This window comes from Fundulus heteroclitus, chromosome 24 (assembly GCF_011125445.2).
Source record: "Fundulus heteroclitus isolate FHET01 chromosome 24, MU-UCD_Fhet_4.1, whole genome shotgun sequence".
Taxonomy (NCBI): Eukaryota; Metazoa; Chordata; class Actinopteri; order Cyprinodontiformes; family Fundulidae; genus Fundulus; species Fundulus heteroclitus.
This window is the reverse complement of record NC_046384.1, coordinates 10,240,268-10,264,179: the sequence shown is the minus strand read 5'-3', so window position 1 is coordinate 10,264,179 and position 23,912 is coordinate 10,240,268. Positions and strand designations below refer to the sequence as shown.

Here is a 23,912-nt window from a genome sequence, read left to right as displayed (position 1 = left end):
TAAATTCTGATTTGGTTCCACTGGGAGATCTTTTTTTTGCTTTGAAAAAAATAAAATAAATGAATGTGCACACACTCGTGGACTTACAGTACTGTACGTGCAGATACATTCAACAGACATACATGCAACCTGAAGTGTAGTCACTCACACACGCATGTATGCACACACACACACACACACACACACACACACGCACACACACACACACACACACACACACACACACACACACACGTGCGCGCGATGACGCATTACACACCATTAGAACCAGCGTCCTGAAGACCGTTGCTTCACTTCTGAGCTCCCACACTTTTATCAAGTGAACGTTTCAGAATTTTCCAAACTCAATTTCCCAGAATTCCTGGTGCGTAAAATGCCAGTTTAACAGGAAATACCGAATGTCACCAGGAAGTGGAGCAGATTTCTACCAGGGGTCAGGATTGATAAATGGAAAAACAAAGACACGGAAGGAAGGAAGGAAGGAAGGAAGGAAGGAAGGAAGGAAGGAAGGAAGGAAGGAAGGAAGGAAGCAGGAAGGAAGGAAGGAAGGAAGGAAGGAAGGAAGGAAGGAAGGAAGGAAGGAAGGACACAAGGAAGGAAAGACACAAGGAAATATATAAATTAAACCAGGAAAGAAGAACAGAGGTAAGGAAGGAGACAAGAAAAGAAGGAAAGACAGTGAGGTAAGAAACAAGGAAAGAGGGATGGACAAATCAAAGGAAGAGGCATAGAACAGAAGGAAGGGAGAAAAAGTATGGAACAACTGAAGGAAATGAAAGGAAACAAGTGAGGGAGGGAGTTAGGACGTTAGGAAGAAAGGAAAGACAGAGACAAAGTAGTAAAGAATGAAGGACAAGTAAGACAGGAAAGATTGAAGAGTGGTAGAACACAGGGGAGGATGTGAGGAAGGAAGGAACAACAAAAAGGAAGGAAGTAGGACACAAGAGAGAGAAAATACAAACAGAAAGACGGAAGGAAAAGTAAGGAATGATAAATGTGGAATAGTAATCAAGGAAAGAAGGAAGGAATGCAGAGAGTTAGGGTACAAGAAAGGAAAGGACACAAGGAAGAATGAAGGACACTAATAAGGAAGGGAAGTAGTAGGACAAGGAAAGAAAGTCAAGAGGAAGTAAGGAGTGACAGAAGGACACAATCAAGAAAGGGAGGAACACAAGGAATCATGTAATGATTCGAGGGAAGGAAGGATGGAAACAAAGAGTGACCTTTAGACAATGGTTTAGGAAATAAAGTGTTGAATCACGGTTAATTTTCCATAATTTCCACCTGGAAAATCCTGAAACCCAAACCCATCCTCCCCCCAGATCGCTAAGGAACCCTGTTGGTTTGAGTCCAGCTACTGACTACAATCCCCAGACTACCCCACGGTTCCCCCCAAACCCACGGCGTCACAATAAAAAGTCAACACATTCTTCAGGCGCAGAAACCAGCAAAGTCACGGAGCGAGCCGGACGAAAGCGTCGCGCTGCTAACGGAGCTAACGAAGCTAACGAAGGGGAGAGAAAGAAAGAAAAGGCACATTAATGCTGTAATCACTGCCTCAGTTGAATGCTGGGAAATAGCCTCAGGGCACGGGGTTTCCTTAAGGGAAAGCAATATTACACCACCACTGAACTTTAGACCTGAACACAACGGAAAGAGGAGAGGAAGGAGGAAATAAAACTACTACTCATCTGGAGGGGTGGGGGGGGGATGTTAACAACAAAAGCCAAGCCTTTTGCATTGTGGAAAAAAAGACATCCTTTTTTTTTTATATATATTTACATAAAAGCTCTGTAAAATATCCGCTTTTTTCACCTATGTACAACACATAACGACATCAGAGAGAGTCAGAAACAGAGAAGGTTTGTTTCTTTTTGTGGGAAAATAAAAGCAGATCTGGGACAGGAATGAAGGGGGGAGGAGGGGGGGGGGACTTTTCTTTCATGTTTCCATGCTTTGGCTGATAATATCCTCTGCTTTCTTTGTTTGTATAGATCAGAAACTGTACCATGCGCTTGACAAACACTCATTTTACCTTTTCTGTGCATTATTGGGATTTTTTTTTTTATATTTTTTTCTCCTGCAGGTTTTCCAAAAAAATCCCGCCAACCGTGAAACAAACTGAAACTGCGGCTACATTTGCATCTGGTTAGCCTGAAATCCAGCTTGGCTATTATTAAAGGCATAAAGCGGTTGTTGCAGTGACGACAACATCCACAGCATGGAAACATTACGTCCGCACCCTTTACTCTCCAACTCGTTAAAAACAAACAATATGGAGGCTAGAAGCACCCTGAATCTCACCTGGGCTTTGATAAAACGCAATAATAAAAAAAAAGGACATTCTGAGGAATTGCACGTTTAAAGATCTGATAAAGCGAGACAGACAAAAAAAAAAAAAAAGGCAGAAAGTAAAACAAAATACAATCATTGATTAACAAGAGCCTCCTACTGAATCCGCGTGTGTGTGGGAAGATAATGCTTTCTGGGTGATTCTTTCTTCCTTTCCTGTTTCCTCTCCTTTAATTTTATTTACACATGCCTTTCATTCAGGCATCGATATAAACAGATATAGTATTTTAATCCACTATTTTCCAGTGTTTTCACTTTTCCAGGGGTTTGGTCTCATGATCCGAATGTTCTTTTGGTGGCGAGGGGGGAGCCGACCCCTTCTCCTTACCTTTACATCTTTTATTATTTGTATTTTTTAGCTTTTTTTTTTTTTTTTTCTCTTCCCGTTTACGCCTTGCTGTCGTCTGGCTTTATGTGGATGCTGTTGTCACTGTGCACTTTGATTTCAATCGTATCCGGCTTGAGAGACTCTTTGCCATTTTCTTCCTTCAGCGGCAGCTTCCTGCGGGGAGGAGAAGAAGAAGAAGAAGAAGAAGAAGAAGAGAGGACAGAAGGGGGACGTCAGATTCACGGCGTCCACCGTTCGCAGTCAGACGAGACGATAAATTAAAGGACGGCCACAGTTGGCGGTAAAAGACAGATTCTGGAGAGATGAGTTTCTATGAAGCACAAACACTAAATGCAGGACTAAAATGTGCACATAAACCAGAGTGCTGTTAAGATTCATTTAATTTAAACTCCATGAATAATTTACTTTTTTTTTTTAAATGCATGAATAAGTTGCATATGATAGTATTAAAAAGCTTTTTATATGAAAAAATAAAGGCCAGGGGGGATATTAAATCTAACAGCCTCTCCACAGTTACACAAAAGGGTAATAGATCGACAGGAAGACTGTAGATAGTTAGTTTATCAGCTGGTAGATATACGTGTTTAATCTAGGAGCAGCTTTCGACACCCAGGTAAACCCTCCAAGGCAGGCGTGTCCAAAGTGTGGCCCGGGGGCCATTTGTGGCCCCTAGACTGGTTTTGTGTGCCCCCCCCCCAACAGCATTTGGTCTGATGGAGATGGAAACATTTTATTTCTATTAGGTGAAATTAATGTAGACAGGTTAAGATCTTACACTGCAAAAATGGAACTAAAAGTAAGTAAAATCTTCTTGAAATTAGTGTCTTTTTCCTTGATTCGAGCAGCTAAATAAGACTATTTGCCAATGGAATAAGAGTTTTGCACTTAAAATAAGAACATTTCGTCTCCATCATCTTATTTCAAGTGCCGGATATCTAATTATCTTATCTTAGGGGTAAAATTACTCTAGCTAAATAAGCCAGATAGTCTTATTATATAGCTTATATAGCTGCTCAAATCAAGGGAAAATATACAAATTTTAAGAAAACTTTACTTACTTTTAGTTCCCTTTTTGCAGTGTACAACTGAAAACATTTGGTACAACACAATATATTCATGTTTTAATAACCAAACTTTTTACATTCTAATTAATTTCATAGAAAATACGACCACATCTGTCTGAGGACTTTAACTTAGATGCAAATTTTTGTGCATTTAAAGCGTTACTTTTTTTTCATCAAATCATTTATTAAAATTAGCTAAATAAAACAATTGTTTTAAAAAAATTACCGGCCAAAAAGCTGTTGCAATATTGCGAGACCAAAAATAATTCTATAAGTCTATTGAGTTTCTAACATAAAGAAAATGTGCAAAACCCTTTTTTAACTTTGGATCTACAGTGATTTAACATCCTTTTCCTTCAGAAAATTGGAATAATTAGTTAATTAATTGAAATCGTCATATTTTGTAAAGCAGGTAAAAGAATCACAACATCATTTTTGGGTTATTTTCTATCGATATTATCTTTTTTTTTTGGCCCTTGAGAACTTTTGACCTCAGAATTTTGGCCCACATGCCAAAAAGTTTGGACACCCCTGCTCTAAGGAGTGTAATACTCCTGACTTTCTCTCCATTTAACAGGATTTCCCTCCTTTCTAACGGACATAATTATGGAAACTCCTCATCAACCTTTCACTTCTCTGAAGCTTCATCTTTGCTGCTTTAAACAAGTTGCCGCCCACTTTGTAGCAGCCGTGCAAACTGATCGTCAAGTTATAATGTCGCTAAAACCTCCGACATGACAGGGTTCTTAATACGGGAATAACGATGAAACTGACTTATGTCATAAAGCAGCTCCTAAAATGAGCATATGACCAAGGTGCTAAAGCTTTTCATGTTTTCTGTTCTTTCTTTTTCTCCATGGGTCTCCAAAATATCTGGTTTAATACTGATAGGTTGTGATGCGTCTTTTAAAATTAACAATAACACTCTGGTCTGAGTCATAAATCAGGCATTTATGGGACATTTTATTCCTCCTGCTCTGCCTTGCGACTTCCCAAAGATGACAGCATTTGGTCCAATAGAGTTAAAAAGGAGATCATAAATCAGCCTAACATAAATCATTACAAAATTATGAAGATATCGATATTAGGACCCTGTTGCAGCTAATGGCCGAACCATCAATGATCCTTCCTCTGTTTTACCTCTGTTGAGAAGTAAAAATACCATTTTTACTTCCTCTAAGACCATGTTTACACTACAGGTCTTCATTCTCAAGTGACATTTTTTATTTGCTGAAAAATAGTTATTTGTTGTTTACTTGTTTGTTTGTTTGCGTGGTTGTTCATATTGCTAATTAAATGCAACCGCCATCAGGCTTTTGTCTAAACGGTTCAGAACTCCAAAGTGACCCGGATGACAGAAGGAGATGTCACACAGCAGCGCGCTGTTTATGGAAGTAATGGCAGATGTAATTATTACTTGAAGTCTTCAACAAAGTTTGGTCAGAAGTAAAACATAGTAGCGGATAGCGCCGTCTCTGTGTTGTATGAAGTTCTTGAGCAACAGAAGCTGACAATATTAAAACCACATGATAACAAGAAGGTAAGAAGAAAGCAGCGCAGCTATTAACAATGGACTTTTATGGAGCCAGGAGTAATATCCAATACGTATCTGAATTACTACCATATATGGAAGTGCCACAAATCGGATTTTTTGGGAGGGTGAAAAGATCGGAATTAGGCTGTTCACACTGCCATGAAAAAGACAGACATGGGTCACATATGGGCAAAAAGATTGGTTATGGGTGGCATATTGGCAAAAAGATTGTATTTGGGTCGCGTATGGGCAAAAACATTGGTTATGGGTTGCGTATGGGCGAAAAGATTGTATTTGGGTCGCATACGGGCAAAAAGACCTAATTTGGATTGCGTATGGGCAAAAAGTTTTGTTATGGGTTGCGTATGGGCAAAAAGATTGGTTATGGGTGGCATATTGGCAAAAACATTGGTTATGGGTCGCATATGGGCAAGAAGATCGGATATGGGTGGCATAATGGCAGAAAGATTGGATATGGTAGGCATATGGGCAAAAAGATTGGCTATTAGTGGTGTATGGGCAAAAAGATCGGATATGGGTCGCGTATGGGCAAAAAGACCTGATTTGGATTGCGTATGGGCAAAAAGATTTGTTATGGGTTGCGTATGGGCGAAAAGATTGGATATGAGTTACATATGGGCAAAAAGATCATATATGGGTGGCATAAGGGCAAAAAGACTTGATTTGAATTGCGTATGGGCAAAAACATTGGTTATGGGTTACATATGGGCAAAAAGATCGTATATGGGTCGCATATGGGCAAAAAGATCGGATATGGGTGATGGAAATTCATGGTCTTTGGGAACTGTTATAAAAATATTGAAATTCAAGTTCAAATAGAGGACGTAACTCTAGAAAGGGTTTTTGCTAATAAGTTCCTCGGTTTAATAATAGATGACAAAATCAGTTGGAAACCTCATATTCAACATTTACAGAGTAAACTCAGTAGAAGTATATCCATATTGGCCAGAGCTAGACATGTATTGAATGCTAAATCACTTCATACTCTATATAACTCTCTGATTTTACCATATTTATCATATTGCTGTGAAGTGTGGGGAGTTAATTACAAGAGCTCTTTACATCCGGTAACCGTCCTACAGAAACGAGCCATTAGAATCATCCATAATGTCGGTTATTATGAGCATACAAACCCGCTCTTCATAATATCCAGAATTCTCAAATTTGACGACCTTGTAGAATTTAAAATGGCTCAATTTATGTTCAAGGTATCAAAGAAGTTGTTACCTGAGCACATACAGAGCACGTTTTCTGAAAGAGAAGGGGGGTATAACTTAAGGGGTCACTCAATCTTCAAGATCCGCAATTTTAGAACAACAAGGAAAAGCTTCTGTATTTCAATTAAAGGTGTAAAGTTATGGAATAAGTTACATGAAGATTTAAAACAAAGCAATAGTTTAACACAATTTAAAAGAAGGTACAAAGAGGTAATTTTCAATAGATACACACATGGGGACAGAAAGCAATAAGGTGTGTATTGAAGATAATAACTTGGTGTAAGGGTTTAGAAAGATAAACCAGCATAAAATGGGAAAATGTATAGGTAAATATTAGTAACTGTTACTTCAAACTGCCACTTTGATTTTGATTTTTTATTTATTTTTTTTAATGACAGTAGGACTCTAAGTCTCAAGTGTTTAGGGGTAGGAGTTTATAAGTTCTCACTTCTTCCTACCCCGTTTTGAGCATGATATGTTAACTGAAACAAAAATCTGTATTTTCTCTTCTTTCTTATGCACTTCTTGTTACTGTGCACTATTTTATTTTTATATTTGTATCATGTTCGAATAAATAAAATAAAAAAAAAAAAAAATAAATAAAAAAAGATTGTTTTTGGGTCGCATATGGGCAAAAAGACATGATTGGGTTGCGTATGGACAAAAAGATTTGTTATGGGTTGCGTATGGATAAAATTGGATATGAGTTACATATGGGTAAAAAGATCATATATGGGTGGCATAAGGGCAAAAAGACCTGATTTGAATTGCGTATGGGCAAAAAGATTGGTTATGGGTTACATATGGGCGAAAAGATCAGATATGGGTCGCATATGGGCAAAAGGATCAGATATGGGTCACATATAGGCAAAAAGATTGGTTATGGGTCGCATATAGGCAAAAAGATCGGCTATGGGTCGCATATAGGCAAAAAGATTGGCTATGGGTCGCATATGGGCAAAAAGATCATATTTGGGTCGCATATAGGCAAAAAGATCGGATATGGGTCGCATATAGGCAAAAAGATTGGTTATGGGTCGCATATAGGCAAAAAGATTGGTTATGGGTCGCATATAGGCAAAAAGATCGGCTATGGGTCGCATATGGGCAAAAAGATTGGTTATGGGTCGCATATGGGCAAAAAGATCGGCTATGGGTCGCATATGGGCAAAAAGGCCTGATTTGAATTACATATGGGCAAAGAGTTTGCAATTGGGTTACATATGGGCAAAAAGTTTGGATATGGGTCACAGTTGCCTGCAATGTGAACAAAGCCTAAATATTTGTATTTGACTGATCTGAAGATCTCACCAAACAAAAATGTAGCAACATGTGGTAAGAACAAAGCAAAGCTGTTATCTCCTCGTTTTTGATGCATCAATGCCCCTGACAAAGACAACATTACACATTGCTGCTTAGAAAATCAAACCTTTAGCCATTACCTTGAACCTTAAACTACAAAACAGTTAAGTCATGAAGTTAGGGTAGTTGGCAGGGAAACAAGAAACAAAGGAAGGACACAATGAGGTGAATACGTAAGGGCACAAGGAACAAATGAAACACACAAGGGAGACACAAATAAAGACAGAAGGAAGGAAAGAAGGAAGGGTGTAAGGGAGACATGAACATTGAGGAAGAAAAAAGGCAACTTTTAGAACATGGCATTGGGAATAAAGTCTGAAAAATCAAAAAATGTCTTCATTCTTCTTTCTAACCTTTCCAGACTGCTTAGGAACCTTCTATCTTCAAACCAAACAGCATCTACAAAACACATTTGAGGCCGTGGGGAAATCTCTCCAGGCCGTGTTTCCAGATATGATTTTTATGTAATCTTCATGTAATTCACTCATCCGTTTTGTGATCTTTTCAGCGTAGAAGATAAAAACAAACACAGAATTCAGCCAAGCAGAAACCTTAAATAGTGAGAATGGATTTTTGTGCCATGATTTATATCTGTTTTAAATTATCCACAGGTAGACCATGAGCTACATAAATCTTCTGAACCGGTGGCCCATTGTTTTTCAGGTCAGTGAGATAACGTATATAAAGCCAAAGCCATTTTGGCTCTTATTTCCTTTAAATCACTAAAGCCTAACCAATAAGTACTAACAAATGGATAAAAACAATGAAAAATCTGTTTATTTATATTATAAACCGTTTTTTTTTTACTTCAATCCCTAATATTTTTTTTAGGCCAAAACAAAAATATACAAAGTATTGGATTGCAACCCTTCCTTCCCATTAAAGACTAACGGTCTCTCTCTCTCTCTCTTACTCTGCCTTTAGAGAGCATTTCTTATTTATTAAAGGAAATCAATAAGAACCTCCAGCTTTTACCTGCATTCACATCATCAATGCACTTCTGCCTCACATTTTGTTCCTTTGTTGCTTGTTTTTCCTGATCTAATCTTTAAACAAGGATGGGGTCACCTGCAGTGAAAGCTGAAATAGCCCCGCTCTCTGCCGGCCTGCTGATATGTGTATCAGCCCACCGGCAGGTCAGTATTAACACACTTTAGCTGAGGGCTACTCATTTGCTGAGTTCACAAGGTCGCAGTGCTTTTTTTTTTTTTTTTATTATTCTGACGCCCCTCCTGGTAATCATTCAGGACTCGCCTGTCACCTTGAATCGGAAACCATCCATCACCTGATGCTTCTGACTGAAAAATGCAGCTCAATCTGCTCAGTCAGCTATAAAACAAAAATAAATAAATAAATGCTGGTGGAGCCGACACACAAAGAAAATGCCATAAATTTATCATTATTTAAATGTTTAATTCAGAATCAAATGGTTGTTATTATAGATATAAGAGATGAGGTATGATGTCTATATGTGACCGTGTCCTGCTCCTCTATTTTAACCGGGCATGTTTCTGGGCTGTGGCGTCTCTCAGTGTGCCCTGGGTATTGTGACAGGGGTGCTGCTATAGTTAATTATGTTTACAACCGTGATTAATCCAGAATACAATAATATTTTGTTACATTAAGAGCAACTAAACCGCAAATAAACTATTTTTTTCCAGATAAACTGTATAAATCAGACCTTGAGGGTGCTAGCTTTGTGTTATTTTAGTGAAATTGAAATTTTAGTATAAACCTGTTATTGCTGCTATAGTTATTTATGTTTACAACCGTGATTAACGCAGAATACAGTAATATTCTGTTACATTAAGAGCAACTAAACCCCAAATAAACAAATTTTTTTTTTGCAGATAAACTGTATAAATCGGACCTTGACGGTGCTAGCTTTATGTTATTTTAGTGAAATTGAAATTTTAGTATAAACCTGTTCAATATTTGATCTAAAACAACGCCTTAGTGCTGCCCTCTATGGGTTGAAACGTGGCTACTGCAGTTGAATTTTCCTATTGGTTAAAATGGTGCAGCTTGGTCCGTGTCTACGTCACAGCCCTGGTGTTCGGGAACAATGGCTTCATCAACAAGGTGAAACCGTTCCAGTTTCCTGCTTGTATTCACCATTGTTCATACCTGCCCTCTTTTACAACCATAACCATGACAAAAACACTGTTTTACGTGGTATTACGATCTCCAAGGAGAAACTAAACGCAGTTAAAACCATCTCACCCAGACACACACCACCGTGGCGAGTGAGGAGTTGCGAGAATTTTTCAGTTGAGAATCTTACTACCTATTACTACATATTAGTCTGCATACATTTTATTTTAGGTACTTAGATTATTTAGTCAAATTCACTGTCCTGACCACATGCTTAATAAAGCCTCACACTTAGCCGGGCCCCTCAGTGTCTCTTGGTACTGCCTACTTTGGTGAAAGTTTTTAAAAATTGGTCTGGTGCAAGGTTATATTTTTACACATTAACTTTAGTTACACTTTAAACATATTAGCAAATGGATTTCTTTAAAAAAAATACTTCGAATGTGATTACATAATGACATTTAGCAAAAAGTAGATGATATGTAGCAAGAAGTAATAAAACATTGCCATTAACTAATGAGATTTATTTTCAAAAACTGCCAAACTAAACTGATTTCCCATAAGATTTGCAGGACTTGACGGATAATTAATGACACCTCCTCAAGTAGCATTATACCAATGTACAAATCCCACTTGTTTTACATTAAAAGAGCAACTTTAAGTGAGAAAATAACATAAATCAGACTACTGTTTAAAATCTCTTCTTGTAGTAAAACACAAGAAGAGGTCACATGTATTGTCTGTTTTGAATTTTAAAGCTTACCTTTATCAGTATTGCTGAAATTTTCTGTTTCCCAGTGAATTAGTGAAATAAGGACTAGTTGGACTTTCCTTATTTAGCTTAGCGAAGCTATCAGGTCAATCTTTCTTCTTGGCATTAAATGCAACAGCCCCAGTGAGTGCAGTAGCAGACTGCTGATCAGTTTTCACCCCTTTAAAAGCCTCAAACCTTTACAAAAAACATTTTACACGCTGAATTTTAATTAGTTTTTAGAACTCCAGAGGCGCAGATATTCAGATTCAGTGAACTTCTCTTTTTTTTTTTTTTCCATGTGAAGCATTGGTCTTATTAAGGAAAATCAATCCCCTTTGGAAACGTGCGAGACTGAAGGTTATATAAGACTTCAGCTGGGAACACAATAAGGGTTGACGAATCAGTTTAATATCTGCGAAGTCCTTTGGGGAAAAAAAAAGTGCTTTAAACGTGTTCACAGACGAGCTAATTCACTTGAGTTAGCTAAAAAACAAAAAAAAAAAAAACAACAGACAAATCTACAGCTCAACAGAGTTCACCCCGGGAGTGAACTTTGATATTTTAAGTCTTCATTAATAGAAGTTTTTATTTATGCAAGCAGTAATTCAGTTATTTTTAAAAGGCGCCCTGCATCAGCGCAGAATTACATTCGAACCGCCACGCTGGACGTTGACTGAACTCCAGGGGAGTTTTTCAGCAAACCAGATCATTAATGTAAAACAGTGACCCTGCGTGACGCTGTACCTAATAAGCCCAAATATTGCAACTGGCTACAGGGGGTTTCCCTTTGGTTGATTGGTGGATGCTGGAGTGGCTGCAGAGTAGAGCCAATTTCATGTCTCATTAGCTTCATGCAAACCCAGATTGGACTTCAGATGGGGAGGTTTCCTCAGATCTTGGGGAAAATGTGTTGCCTCTTGCTGTTTCCTCTTTCTTGAATGTAAATCAACGGGGAAATGTATTCGCTGAACCGACATATCAGTAAAGTTGGCCATCAAAGTTATATAACAGAGGTTGTAAAATGAGAGGTTTGAGTTGTAACTCTTTATATCACGCGGTGTTTTAGATGCAGAACATCTTGAACCCGGTTTTCCTTTTTTTCACTTTTAAGTAACCAGTCTTTTAATATTTTACTGCAACACTTTTACGATAAGTTCTTTTGAAGATTTTATTGACACATTATGAACTTTCTTCTTTCCTTTATTACATTTTCATGGCTTTCAACATGCTTTTTGTTTTACAGACTTAACTAAATAAGTCTGACAGGAAGCTGCTCTAGGATCTAAGTAAAAGGCGTACACTGAACAACGCAATGTTGCAGACACCGGTACCAAAAGAATAGAAACATACAAGATATAAAACTGCTAAATTTGAAGGAGATGCCAAAGAAATTGCCAGTTTTTGCTAATTTTATGAAGCACTGATTAATTCGAAGCCTCTTCCATTTGTTCCTGCACACTCCTAGTGTTTCAATTCTGCAAACAGTGGGTAAAAATCATGTTCCACAGCTATTTTATGTACCAATACCTGCCAAAAGTCTCTTTCAAAGCTTGGGAGGATGACCCAATGGACTCCATTTAGTCTATCAATCCTTCCTTTACAGCAACGGTGAGAATCCCTGTCATCACCCTCGTTTGACTTGGATTTTAACTCAACTATTCTCCCTGCAGGCTTGTCCTTTTTGCGTGTTAATATTAATTTTAAACACCAGAGACATTTGCTGTTGCTTAAGTGTTTTCAAAAAGCATGTTTCTGCTCTGACAATCAACGTTTCTGATAAAATATGGCGGATGATGGTTATTGATTATAATACCTCCAAACTGCTACATGGTTACCGCTGCTACATGGTTATAAAAGATCTTTTCTTGAAAACGTTGCTTTTTTTTTTAGGACCAATAATCCTTTCTTCAATGCTACACAAGCAATACCTGAGGTTAATCCACTGCCTCTGCGCACAAACGCCGAGAGACGTTACATTCGAGTTAAAGCGAAGGTACTGTAACTGGGCCTTGACAAGCAGCTGAATGTGCTCTGAGAGCCAGCGGCACCATGCACCATGTGGCAGGCTGGTGAGATAAAAACGCCGCCTATGCACATGTATATTTCTAATCTCTAAGCTTGTTATTGACCACCAAAGCACAACCGGGGTACCTTGTTCTTTCCTCGTCTGACGCTAATTAAGCACGCTGCCATCGACTGCAGGACACAGAGGCAGACTGCAGCACCTGGTTTTTACAGTTAAATAAAGTGGCTCCCAAGCTGCAGGCTGGCTCACGTTTTGTTTACACTATTATGGGTTTCTTTTACACGCTCGCTTATTGTTTCAGGTATGATCCAGGGTCTTGCCCAGGGGCTTGAAGGCTCATTTCCTTCCCGTATAGATCAGCCACCTCCCCGTTTTATGTGAGTCTACAGTAAAGGTAAAGGAAATGCAGAGGAGAACTGCACTAAGACAACACTCCATCTGCACAAATTAGGACATTGCAATAAAGAGACATTTTACAATACTCAAAAGATCAAGTAACATGAAAAAAAAAACAAATAAAATTAAATGAAAGATATTTTAAAATTAGCCGTAATCTGCACAGTGTTGACGTCCAAAAGATCTGCTGAAGCCTTTTAAATCTGGAAAGGGATTTAAAGAGGTCTTACAGAAATTTATTATTATATTTATAATTATATTATTGTTATTTAGTCCAGTCTACAAGTGGAGGACATTAGTCAGGCTGAACCAAGCGACTTCACCATGGCAGCAGACTGCAAGATGCTAAAAGAGGTCTCCAAGAACCACCCTGTGACCTAAAGCAGGCGGCACAACATCAGAAAAAAAATCTGTATTATATTGCCAAAAGCAATTATTAATAAAGTTAGTCATTTTAATTAAGATTACTAAGACGGGGCACCACCTGATTATTAGGAATGAATTTCCAAACATCTCTCACTCCCAGTTATAGTTTTATGAATACCTGCCTGGTGTGATTCGGTGTTGTAGAGCAACAGATGGGGTGAATTTGTTCACCAGTGTTCCCAAACAGGAAGTACTACATAAATACTACTTCTCTCAAAGGTACAAGAACTTATTAACAGAATACTTCAAGTTAAAATACTCCAGTCAACAAACTTGGATTTTGCTCGTGGCATTCAACTATAAACTACAAAGTAAAAATGAAAAGAATAAGAACAACTAATAAACTATGAGAACAAATAGTAGAAAGGGAAAAAAACATAAAACTAAAACAGAATATGTGTGTCTAAGACGAAAGTTTGTTTGGAGGAAGTTGAAAGCCAATTCACCAGGCAAGCAGGAGGGTAAAATAAAACACTATTTTAATAAAATACAGTCCTCAAAAAAATAAAGGGAACACTAAAATAGTCCCATCCTAGATCTGAATGAAGGAAATATTCCTATTAAATACTTTGTTCTTTACAGAATGGAACGTGCTGAGAACAAAAATCACACAAAGTATCAATGGAATTCAAATGTATTAACCCATGGAGGTCTGGATTTGAAGACACACTCAAAATGAAAGTGGAAAAACACTACAAGCGGCTCCAACTTTGATGTAATGTCCTTAAAAACAATCAAAATGAGGTTCAGTACCGTGTGTGGCCTCCACCTGTCTGTATGACCTCCCTACAACACCTGGGCAGCTCCTGATGAAGTGGAGGGATCTCCTCCCAGACCTGGACTAACTCATCCACCAACTCCTGGACAGTCTGTGGTGCAACATGGTGGATGGAGACATGATGTCCTAGATGTGCTCAGTTGTAATCAGGTCTGGGGAACAGGCGGGTCGGTCCATAGCATCAACGCCTTCATCTTGCTGACACATTCCAGTCACATGAGGTCTAGCACTGTCTTGCGTATAGTTTTTCCAAAATATTTATCAGAATTATAAATTAATAAACCCATGGACATTTGATTCTCAATGTTGAGTCAACTAGCCATCACAGGAAGTAATTGACTACTAAGATGGCGGACACAGACTCAGCCGCAGTGGATAAAGCGGCAGCAGGCGTCCTGACGTCACATCTGTAATTAGAGGTTCAGCAAACCTCTCCAAGTCCCACATGTACCTTTAATTACCGCTAATATAAGTACTAACGTGTAAGGGCAGGCTACCACCGATCACAGCGCAAACACAGGTATGTTGTAAACATAGCAGATAAAAATGGTGACTAGCGTGTTAGCGTTAGCGGAGCGTTAGCTTTAAAGTTAGCGGTAGGGATAACTGAGACCCAATTTAGCATGTTTATTAGGACTATTTTGACATATTTTCTGCAGGTTACTGAGAGATCATGAAGGGAAAGCACAGACAAAACAGAATAAGCTCACATTGTGAGAGTAAAGTAATCCGTTACCGGTCAACAGCTTTACTAACAAATTGGTAGCCTCAGGCTCAGTAGCCTGTTAGCACTCAGTTAAGCACCACAAACAAAGCAAAACACAATGAAAAAAACTAATTGTTTTATCTTAAACCAATTTTCTCTGCCTAGACACAACGCCTTTACTGTGACCCGTTCTGAGCAGATCCGATAAACAGAGAAGACGGGGCAGCAAGCATCTGCTCTGGTTGTGGTTCCTATGTCGCTTTCTCAAGACAGCGGGAAAAAAAGGCTTCTTCGACATAATTAGAGACTCCATCTCTTCTTGGGGAATCTATAATTCTGTCTGCTTCTTTTCTGCAGGAGCTCAGGACCAGCCAGGTTCAGGCTTATTTCCGGCCGCTGCTGTTTTTTTACCTCTATATAAAAGGCACCACAGGGATTGACTCTGTGAAATTCCTCCATCCTGGCAGCTATGCATTAGAATGGGTTAACACTAGGCATTCTGGGATTTAGAGTCTCCTATGTTCTCTGGTTTAGTTCAGATCTTGTGGTTTCCCCCCCATGGCTAAGCCCAACAAAGCCCAGATCTTGATGTTATTGAGATGCTGTGAGCTGAACATGCAATAAAACCCTCGAACATCGCACAGCTCAAATTGATGTCAGAGATTGGGAAATGGCTACAAGAAATCTCTCACTGAAGTTATTAGCTAGAGGGGGTAACCCTAATTTATTTCTCAGCTAGAAAACATCTTTATATCTCCTTCCTGTCTATTAAGTAAAACAAGGTTAATCTTTGGTGTTTTGCCTGTAATTAAGCATCGGTGTGAACATTTTGTGATGACGAACTGAATATTTAACGGGGTGTGCTTTCTTGATACACCACTGTATATGTATTTTTATCCCTGACAAAGTCAGGTGTGCTCTATCCAAAGCTTATTAGTTTCTCAACATGACTGGCTTCCCCCTCGTTTTGTTTGCTCTGGGGTTTAGCAGCTCAAGAGTATGAAATTAAAGTGCTTTCTAGTTGTCAACACCACTAAACTGTCTTATCTCTATGAAGTCTGGCCAAATCCAGCTCCTCTGGATTTCTGTAATAAAACGAAGACGCCTGTGCCTGCATAGAAAAAAACATGAATCCAGACAAAAAAAAAAAAAAAAAAAGTAAAAGCCATCTGCTGCAAACTTCAATATTTATATGCTGATGTTTTGAGAAATCCAAATAAAATAAAATACAGCGATCAACAAAGACGCAGCAATTTCTTTGACAGAACTTGAAAAGAACTAATCAGTGAGTGAATAATTAGTGAAATAAATTTCTGTCAATCTTCCCTTAGTTTCAGCTACCTGGGGTTTTGTGGGGCTTTATTTTCCAAAGAGATATCAGCAGAACCATCCTGTCATACGGTCAACTTTGTTCAACAGCTAACATTCTGTCTCTGAGCACAAACATATCTGCACCCAAGTAGCACAAAACGTCAGTATTCTTGCCAAGAGCCTACTTTAAGGCCAGGATAAAAAAAAAAAAAAAAAAACTATTCCTGGATTCTACGGTTTGGAGATTGTTCTAGCACCAGCACTGCAAAAATGGAACTAAAAGCAAATAAACATTTCTTGAAATTAGTGTATTTTTCCTTGATTTGAGCAGCAAAATAAGACTATTTGCCAATGGAATAAGTATTTTTACCCCTAAAATAAGATAATTAGATATCCTGGTCTTGCAATTAGAAGATGGAGATGAATTGTTCCTATTTTAGGTGCAAAAATCTTATTCCATTGGCAAATAGTCTTATTTTGCTGCTCTAATTAAGGAAAAATACACTGATTTCAAGAAAATTTCACTTACTTTTAATTCCCTTTTTGCAGTGAGCAGACACAGGCTAGGTTCACATTGCAGGGAAATGTGACCTGAACACGATCTTTGTGACCATATGCAACCCATATCTGTCTTTTTCATGGCATCCAAAAGGAAAAAAAATCTGATTTATGACACTTCCATATATGGTACTAATTTGAATATGTATCAGATATTTTTCAAAGCGTCCAGAGTCTGAACTAACCTGGCCAGCCAGATAGATAGCAGATCTCTCCAAGCTGATTGGGTGAAGTGACACCTTGTGCCCGCCTACCAAAGGTTGGTTTTAGCCAATCCTGGTATCAAATTTAGCTGCAAACTTCAATATTTATATGCAGATGTTTGAAGAAATCCAAATAAAATAAAATACAGCAATAAACCTTTTAGTTTGTCATCAATAAAGATGAAGCAATTTCTTTGACAGAACTTAAAAAGAAGTAATCAGTGAGTAAATAATTAGTGAAAGAAATGTCTGTCAATTTTCCCTTAGTTTCAGCTACCTGGGGTTTTGTGGGGCTTTATTTTCCTCACTATTAGGTATTAGATCTCTCCAAGCTGATTGGGTGAAGTGACACCTCATGCCCGCCTACCAAAGGTTGGTTTTAGCCAATCCCGGTATCAAATTTAAACGTAAATTTTGGGTTTAAGGTGGGACCAGTGAGCTATATTATACACTGGAGTGCTGATTTTGCCGAAAAACTGAAGTCACTGGCCGCCATCTTGCTAATCCCTACTCTCACAGAATCCCATAGGATTTGGTTGCAACAACAAGCAGTTTTCTGGCTGTGTGAAAACGTTTCACAGGTAATTTTACAGTCAGTGGATGTACTAACGCTATCAACTACTAGGAAATTAGGTGCTGAAATATTTTACATGTTATTCATATAAAAAAAAAAAAAAGAAATATATATATATATATATATATATATGTATACATATATATATACATATATATATATGTATACATATATATATATATATATATATATATATATATATATATATGTATACATATATATGTATACATATATGTAAATATATGTTTTTGTATATTGTTATTTATATATTTATAAATGTTTTATATATATATATATATATATATATATATATATATATATATATATATATATATATATATATATATATTTAAATAAATCAAATGCAAAATATTACAGTACATGACTTTCTCAGTACTTGATAGTTTTAGAACATAACATAACAGTATATGGCATTTGACATTTTTATAGTTTTAAGCCCCCCTTGAACATGAGAAAATCCTCGTTATTTGATGCTGTAGCACACATATTCCCTAGTTAATGGAGGAAAATAGGGAGTACCAATATGGCGGCTGGTGGCTTCCAAGCAACTCGTTCTAACAGCGGGCTTTTAGCACTCCAGTGTATAATATAGCTCAGTGGGTGGGACATACCTGACGAAATCAAGAGCTGCCGAGGCCACAGCCGAACCAACATACACATGGCAGCTATCACATCTGTTTTGTACGAACACATCTTTGAAGAACTGCAAGAAGTGCCTCTACCAGCTTACCTTGTTGTAGTTTCTCATGAGGTCTGCTGCTTACGTTCTAATTTGATACCTTGATTAGCTAAAACCAACCTTTAGTAGGCGGGAGCTAGGTGTTGCTTTGCCCAATCAGCTCGGAAAGTTCTGTTGAATATCCCTGCTTTCCCCAAATGAATTCAAAAGGAGCAGTTCCAGATTGATAATGTGCAGAATGTAGAGTCCTACACACGATCAATCGGGCTGGCCAGGTAATAGTCCCGCCTTAAACCACAATACTGCAACGTGATTGGCCCGAACCGTTTATGTTTCGGACCAAACGGTTGTAACCGGAGTGGTTCAAGATGGATTGTCATATGTTTAAACGCACAAATGCTGCGAGAATTCATTTTGCAGGCAAGGTTAAGTCCATACAATCATGTCGCATTTATATCCGTCTTTTATGTCACTGTCCTGGCTCTCGCTACACATCCACACACAGTAGTAGCAGTTAGCGCTCCATAATATTTATAGCGGTGCTGCTTTCTTCTTAATTTACTTCGTCTTGCTACAATGTGGTCTTAATACTGTCGGGTCCCATTGCTCAACAGCTTTTGTAACTATAACAAGGAGAGATGCCGGCCTGTATCTGCATTTTTTTCCCCGAGGGTTCTTTTTTTAACGAAACTTTATTGAACAACTTAGAGAAAAAAAATACATTCACCATTACGTCTGTAAACAGCACGCTGCTGTGTGAGGTCTCCTGTTATCTGTGCATGCGGGTCACTTTGCAGGCTTGTGCCATTGATATATTAAAGAATTATTTTTGTTCTTAGACAATGTATTTTGGGAAAAACTGGTTAGTTTTAAACTAAGAGCAACATATATGTTCGTGCCTGTTATGTTGCTCACATAAAACCAAGAACAACATGTGTTATTTTGCTATAACTTGTTTTAACTTGTGGTGGGAACCTATGACAATGTGTTGTGGGAAAGACTGATTCCTTATTTTGCATATATTTGCTGTATTCTGAGTTTGCAATATTATTTTGCTTCACACACTGCTGAGATGCTGGGAACGGTTTTTGTTTTGGAAACGGGACGAACAGCTCACAAGGGAGAGAGAACTGGCCACTCTCCCTTCCATCTGATACTTTGTTTATTAGTATAAAAAGGAGGGAACCGCCCTCAGTCGTTGAAGTCAGCCGTGGGTTGTGTGGACGCCCGGCCGCGTGGATTGTGCTCTAACCGGACTGACCGACTTCCCAGTCCTATACCATGGTAAGAGATGGAACATCAAGCCTGTTTGAAAGCTTGTCGGCTTTAAGTGCTTGCTACTTTGCATGTGTGAGGAGCTTGCTGTTTGTGTTGCTGTATTCTGTGGGGAATAATAAATATGGGCGCTATTATCCTAATAGAAACAGTGTTTGTGTTCTTATTTGTGTCTTGCCAATCTCTTCCGAACCTGAATAAAAATTTCATAAAACAGCCATTCAGACAGAAGTCTGATGGCGGTCATATTTAATAATAATATTAACGGCCACCCCCAAAAATATTCATAATACCTACTTTTTGGGGGGGGGGGGGTAAGTTTTTGATACTTATCATATAATAACTAGAAAAGTTTGTTGTTACATTAAACATATGGAGGAATCCTGAGAGGAGGACATGGAATCTCCAAACTAAATATTTATTAAAGTTATTGTGTAGTTATGGGGGGTCTCTTACAATTAAAAACCTTTGCAGAAGAGGAGGTAGACGGCACAAAGGATGATGAAGAAACAAGGCAGAGCAATGGAGGAAGCAAAGCTTAAAGCTTGTAGATATAGCCTGGGATCTTGGAAGATCAGGTTTTCTTGCTGCATACACAGCTCAGTATGCCTTTGGGATTCTTTCTAGCTAAATAATAGTACCAAAAGGCGATTTCAGCATGTGAAGCTGTGCACTTTTTCCTGCATCCACTACAAATGTGTTTCTTTCATTTACAATTGTCTTAAATATCGATCGGTTCATATCAGTCTGGCGCTTCCTGACAGCCTCCACATGTGCCTTTTTAATAAGCGGTTCTGCAACATTTTTAGAGGTTTAAGTCTAGATTTATAGACTTATATTTCTGTAAGGCATTATGAAGTCTGACAGATTCCGCAGAAAAACTACAATGTAGGATTGAGAGGTTTTATAAAAGAGGGAATGAAAAGAAAACTTAAATACGGGAACAAAAACTTTAAGAAAAACACAATGGATAACAAAGACAATATTTCACAATCATGTTCAGATTTGCTTTATTATCTATCTGCAGCTGTTCCCTGCTAAACTACCAGCACCAGGCTTGCTCGTATGGATGGTTTTGCATTGCTCTGCTGCCACACAGACACGGTTTCTGCATGCAGTCTGAGCAGCCAGTCACTTAGTGACTCAGCAAAAGTCAAAGCCCCCACCCTGCTCCTTCTCTTCTCACACTGGCAGCGAAAAAAAAAAAACAACAGCAGAAAAAAACAGGCTCTGCTGAGGCCGAGGAATCCGACACTGTGGGTGCCATCTCAGAGAGCCTCGCTTCGTCCGGTCCTCCGGGTTGCGAATTTCCGGAGGGGCGGGCGTCTGACGCTGCGTGCCGTACGTCGAGAAGAAGCAAAGCGAAGGCTGCGCCGTCGATTTACACAAACAGCTCATGCGGCGAAACTCTTGTCTACTACATTTGCATTGCAAGCACAACATTACACGGAGAGACCAGAGAGCTGCACTGCAAAAACGGATCTAAAAATAAGTAAAATGTTCTTAAAGTTAGTGTATTTGTCCTTGATTTGAGCAGGTAAATAAGATTTGTTGCCAATGGAATGAGTATTTTGACCCCTAAAATATGATAATTAGACATCCAGCACTTGAAATAAGATGATGGAGATGAATTGTTCCTATTTTAAGTGCAAAAATCTTATTCCATTGGCAAATCTTCTTATTTACCTACTCAAATCAAGGACAAATACACTCATTTTAAGAACATTTTACTTATTTTAAGTTTAGTTTTTGCAGTGTGCAGAATACTGAAAACGCTAGCACACGTGTGTTATGAGCATGCCGACACAGAACGCATGCAAAATGAGGGAAAAGAGGACGCACGGCACATCGTATGAAAGGCACGGACGTTAGTGAGAAAGACATAATCAGAGACATACTGTGGTTGATAGGGTGGTTGGGCGGCTGTTGTAGGTGTACCTACAGTAAACGGTAAGAAGAGGTCTCCTTTGCTCATTCACAGCAAATAAAGGAGGAATATAGGCTTACAATGACACGAAAGGCATTGTGCAAAGGCGTTACAATTTGTGAAACTTAAACTGACTGCAGATTTTCCTTGAGCATTAATGTCCAAAGCGGTAAGCTGCTTTCTACTGATTTTCATTCGTCCCTTCAGGTCTTTAGGTTTGTTGATACACCCACAGCAGAGGTTCCAAGCATGAAGGACCCGGTGACTTGCAAACATCGACCCTGTCGCTACAGTAATCCAAACAACAGGTTCAAGATTGTCAAGAAGCGCGACACAAGGGAGCGGGGGTTACTCACAGGTAGGCCGCCTTGCCCTCCTCCATCTCTTTGCCCTTGCCGCCGGTGGCCGTTTTCTTGCTGCAGAGCGTGCGCGTGATGCACATGAGGAGGCCGCAGTGGCGCAGGAAGAAGCAGCTGACGTCCACCAGCACGAGGAGGAGCAGGAGCGCTCCCAGGCCGAGGCCCACCACCGCGCCGAGCCCCAAGCCGCTGAACAGGGATTCTGCTAAGGCCAGGGAAACGCACACGGAGACACACAACACACCACGACAGGACACTTGTTAGCAAGTGGAGTTTGCAGAGGTTGAACACGTTTAATTTGAGCTTTCATCAACAGGAAGTGAAGTTTTTTTTAGGTTTAAAGACCAGATCCTAGTCGACAAAGACGTTTAACTTTTGATTTCAGTGATTGTCCTTATTGCTTTTTCTTGTAATCTTTAGCTGAGGTTAATTTTATTTTTGTGTAGTCCACACGAACACGTCTAATTTGAATGAAAGACCTTTCATCAACAGGAAGTGAAGTTTATTTTAGGTTTAAAGACCAGATCCTAGTCGACGAAGACGTTTAACTTTTGATTTCATTGATTGTTCTTATTGCTTTTTCTTGTAATCTTTAATTGAGGTTAATTTTATTTTTTATATTGTGTAGTCCACATTTATACATCTAATTTGACCTTTCATCAACAGGAAGTGAAGTTTATTTTAGGTTTAAAGACCAGATCCTAGTAGACGAAGACGTTCCACTTTTGATTTCAGTGGTTATTCTTGTTGCGTTTTCTTTTAATCTTTAATTGAGGTAATTTTTCAGTTGCGTGTAGTCCACATGAACAAGTCTAATTTGACGTTTCATCAACAGAAAGTGTTTTTTTCTCTTCTTCCATGTCCTTTTATCGTTGCAGACTACAGATCCAATAGGAATATATCCATGAAGAATAAATGCTAATGAATCTCAGATTGTTTTTTTTTTAGGTTTAAAGACCAGATTCTAGTCGACAAAGACGTTCCACTTTTGATTTCAGTGATTGTCCTTGTTGCTTTTTCTTGTAATCTTTGATTGAGGTTAATTTTATTTTTTTTGTGTAATCCACATGAACATGTCTAATTTGAATGAAAGACCTTTCATCAACAGGAAGTGAAGTTTATTTTAGGTTTAAAGACCAGATCCTAGTAGACGAAGACGTTTCACTTTTGATTTCAGAGATTGTTCTTATAGCTTTTTCTTGTAATCTTTGATTGAGGTTAATTTTATTTTTTTGTGTAGTCCACATGAACATGTCTAATTTCACCTTTCATCAACAGGAAGTGAAGTTTATTTTAGGTTTAAAGACCAGATCCTAGTAGACGAACACATTTAACTTTTGATTTCGTTGATTGTTCTTGTTGCTTTTTCCTGTAATCTTTAATTGAGGTTAATTTTTTTTTGTGTAGTCCACATGAACACGTCTAATTTGAATGAAAGACCTTTCATCAACAGGAAGTGAAGTTTATTTTAGGTTTAAAGACCAGATCCTAGTAGACGAAGACGTTTAACTTTTGATTTCAGTGATTGTTCTTATTGTTGCTTTTTCTTTTAATCTTTAGTTGAGGTAAATTTTATTTTTTTATAGTGTGTAGTCCACATGAATACATCTAATTTGACCTTTCATCAACAGGAAGGGTTTTTTTTTTTTCCTTTTCATCCATGTCCTTTTATGGTTGCAGACTACAGATCCAATAGGAATATATTTATGAAGAATAAATACTAATGAATCTAGGTTTTTTTAGGTTTAAAGAACCAGATCTTAGTCAACGAAGACGTTCCACCTTTGATTTCAGTGATTGTTCTTGTTGCTTTTTCTTGTAATCTTTAATTGAGGTTAATATATTTTTTTTGTGTAGTCCACATGAACATGTCTAATTTCACCTTTCATCAACAAGAAGTGTTTTTTTCTTCCTCACCCAAGTCCC

The 23,912-nt window shown here is 38.4% G+C and overlaps 1 protein-coding gene and 1 long non-coding RNA gene across 3 annotated transcripts in view; both read right to left on the bottom strand.

Annotated features, from left to right (window-relative positions):
- Window positions 1-1,760: 1,760 nt before the first annotated feature.
- Window positions 1,761-23,912, bottom strand: part of LOC105918815 (neural cell adhesion molecule 2) — a 708,733-nt gene continuing 686,581 nt past the window's right edge. Inside the window, exons 16-18 of one of the 2 annotated variants that reach the window (XM_036128219.1) lie at window positions 21,984-22,191; window positions 21,599-21,638; window positions 1,761-2,854 (exon numbers count right to left, since the gene is read on the bottom strand). In XM_036128219.1, the coding sequence (XP_035984112.1) occupies window positions 2,798-2,854; window positions 21,599-21,638; window positions 21,984-22,191 (305 nt within the window). In that variant the 3' untranslated portion in view covers window positions 1,761-2,797. The remainder of the gene's footprint in view (window positions 2,855-21,598; window positions 21,639-21,983; window positions 22,192-23,912) is intronic. The other variant, XM_036128218.1, reaches the window with a different exon arrangement.
- LOC118557818 lies at window positions 22,422-23,662 on the bottom strand. Its single transcript, XR_004928033.1, has 2 exons — window positions 23,427-23,662; window positions 22,422-23,251 (listed from the first exon to the last, which is right to left on the bottom strand). It is a non-coding gene; the product is annotated as an uncharacterized LOC118557818 (long non-coding RNA).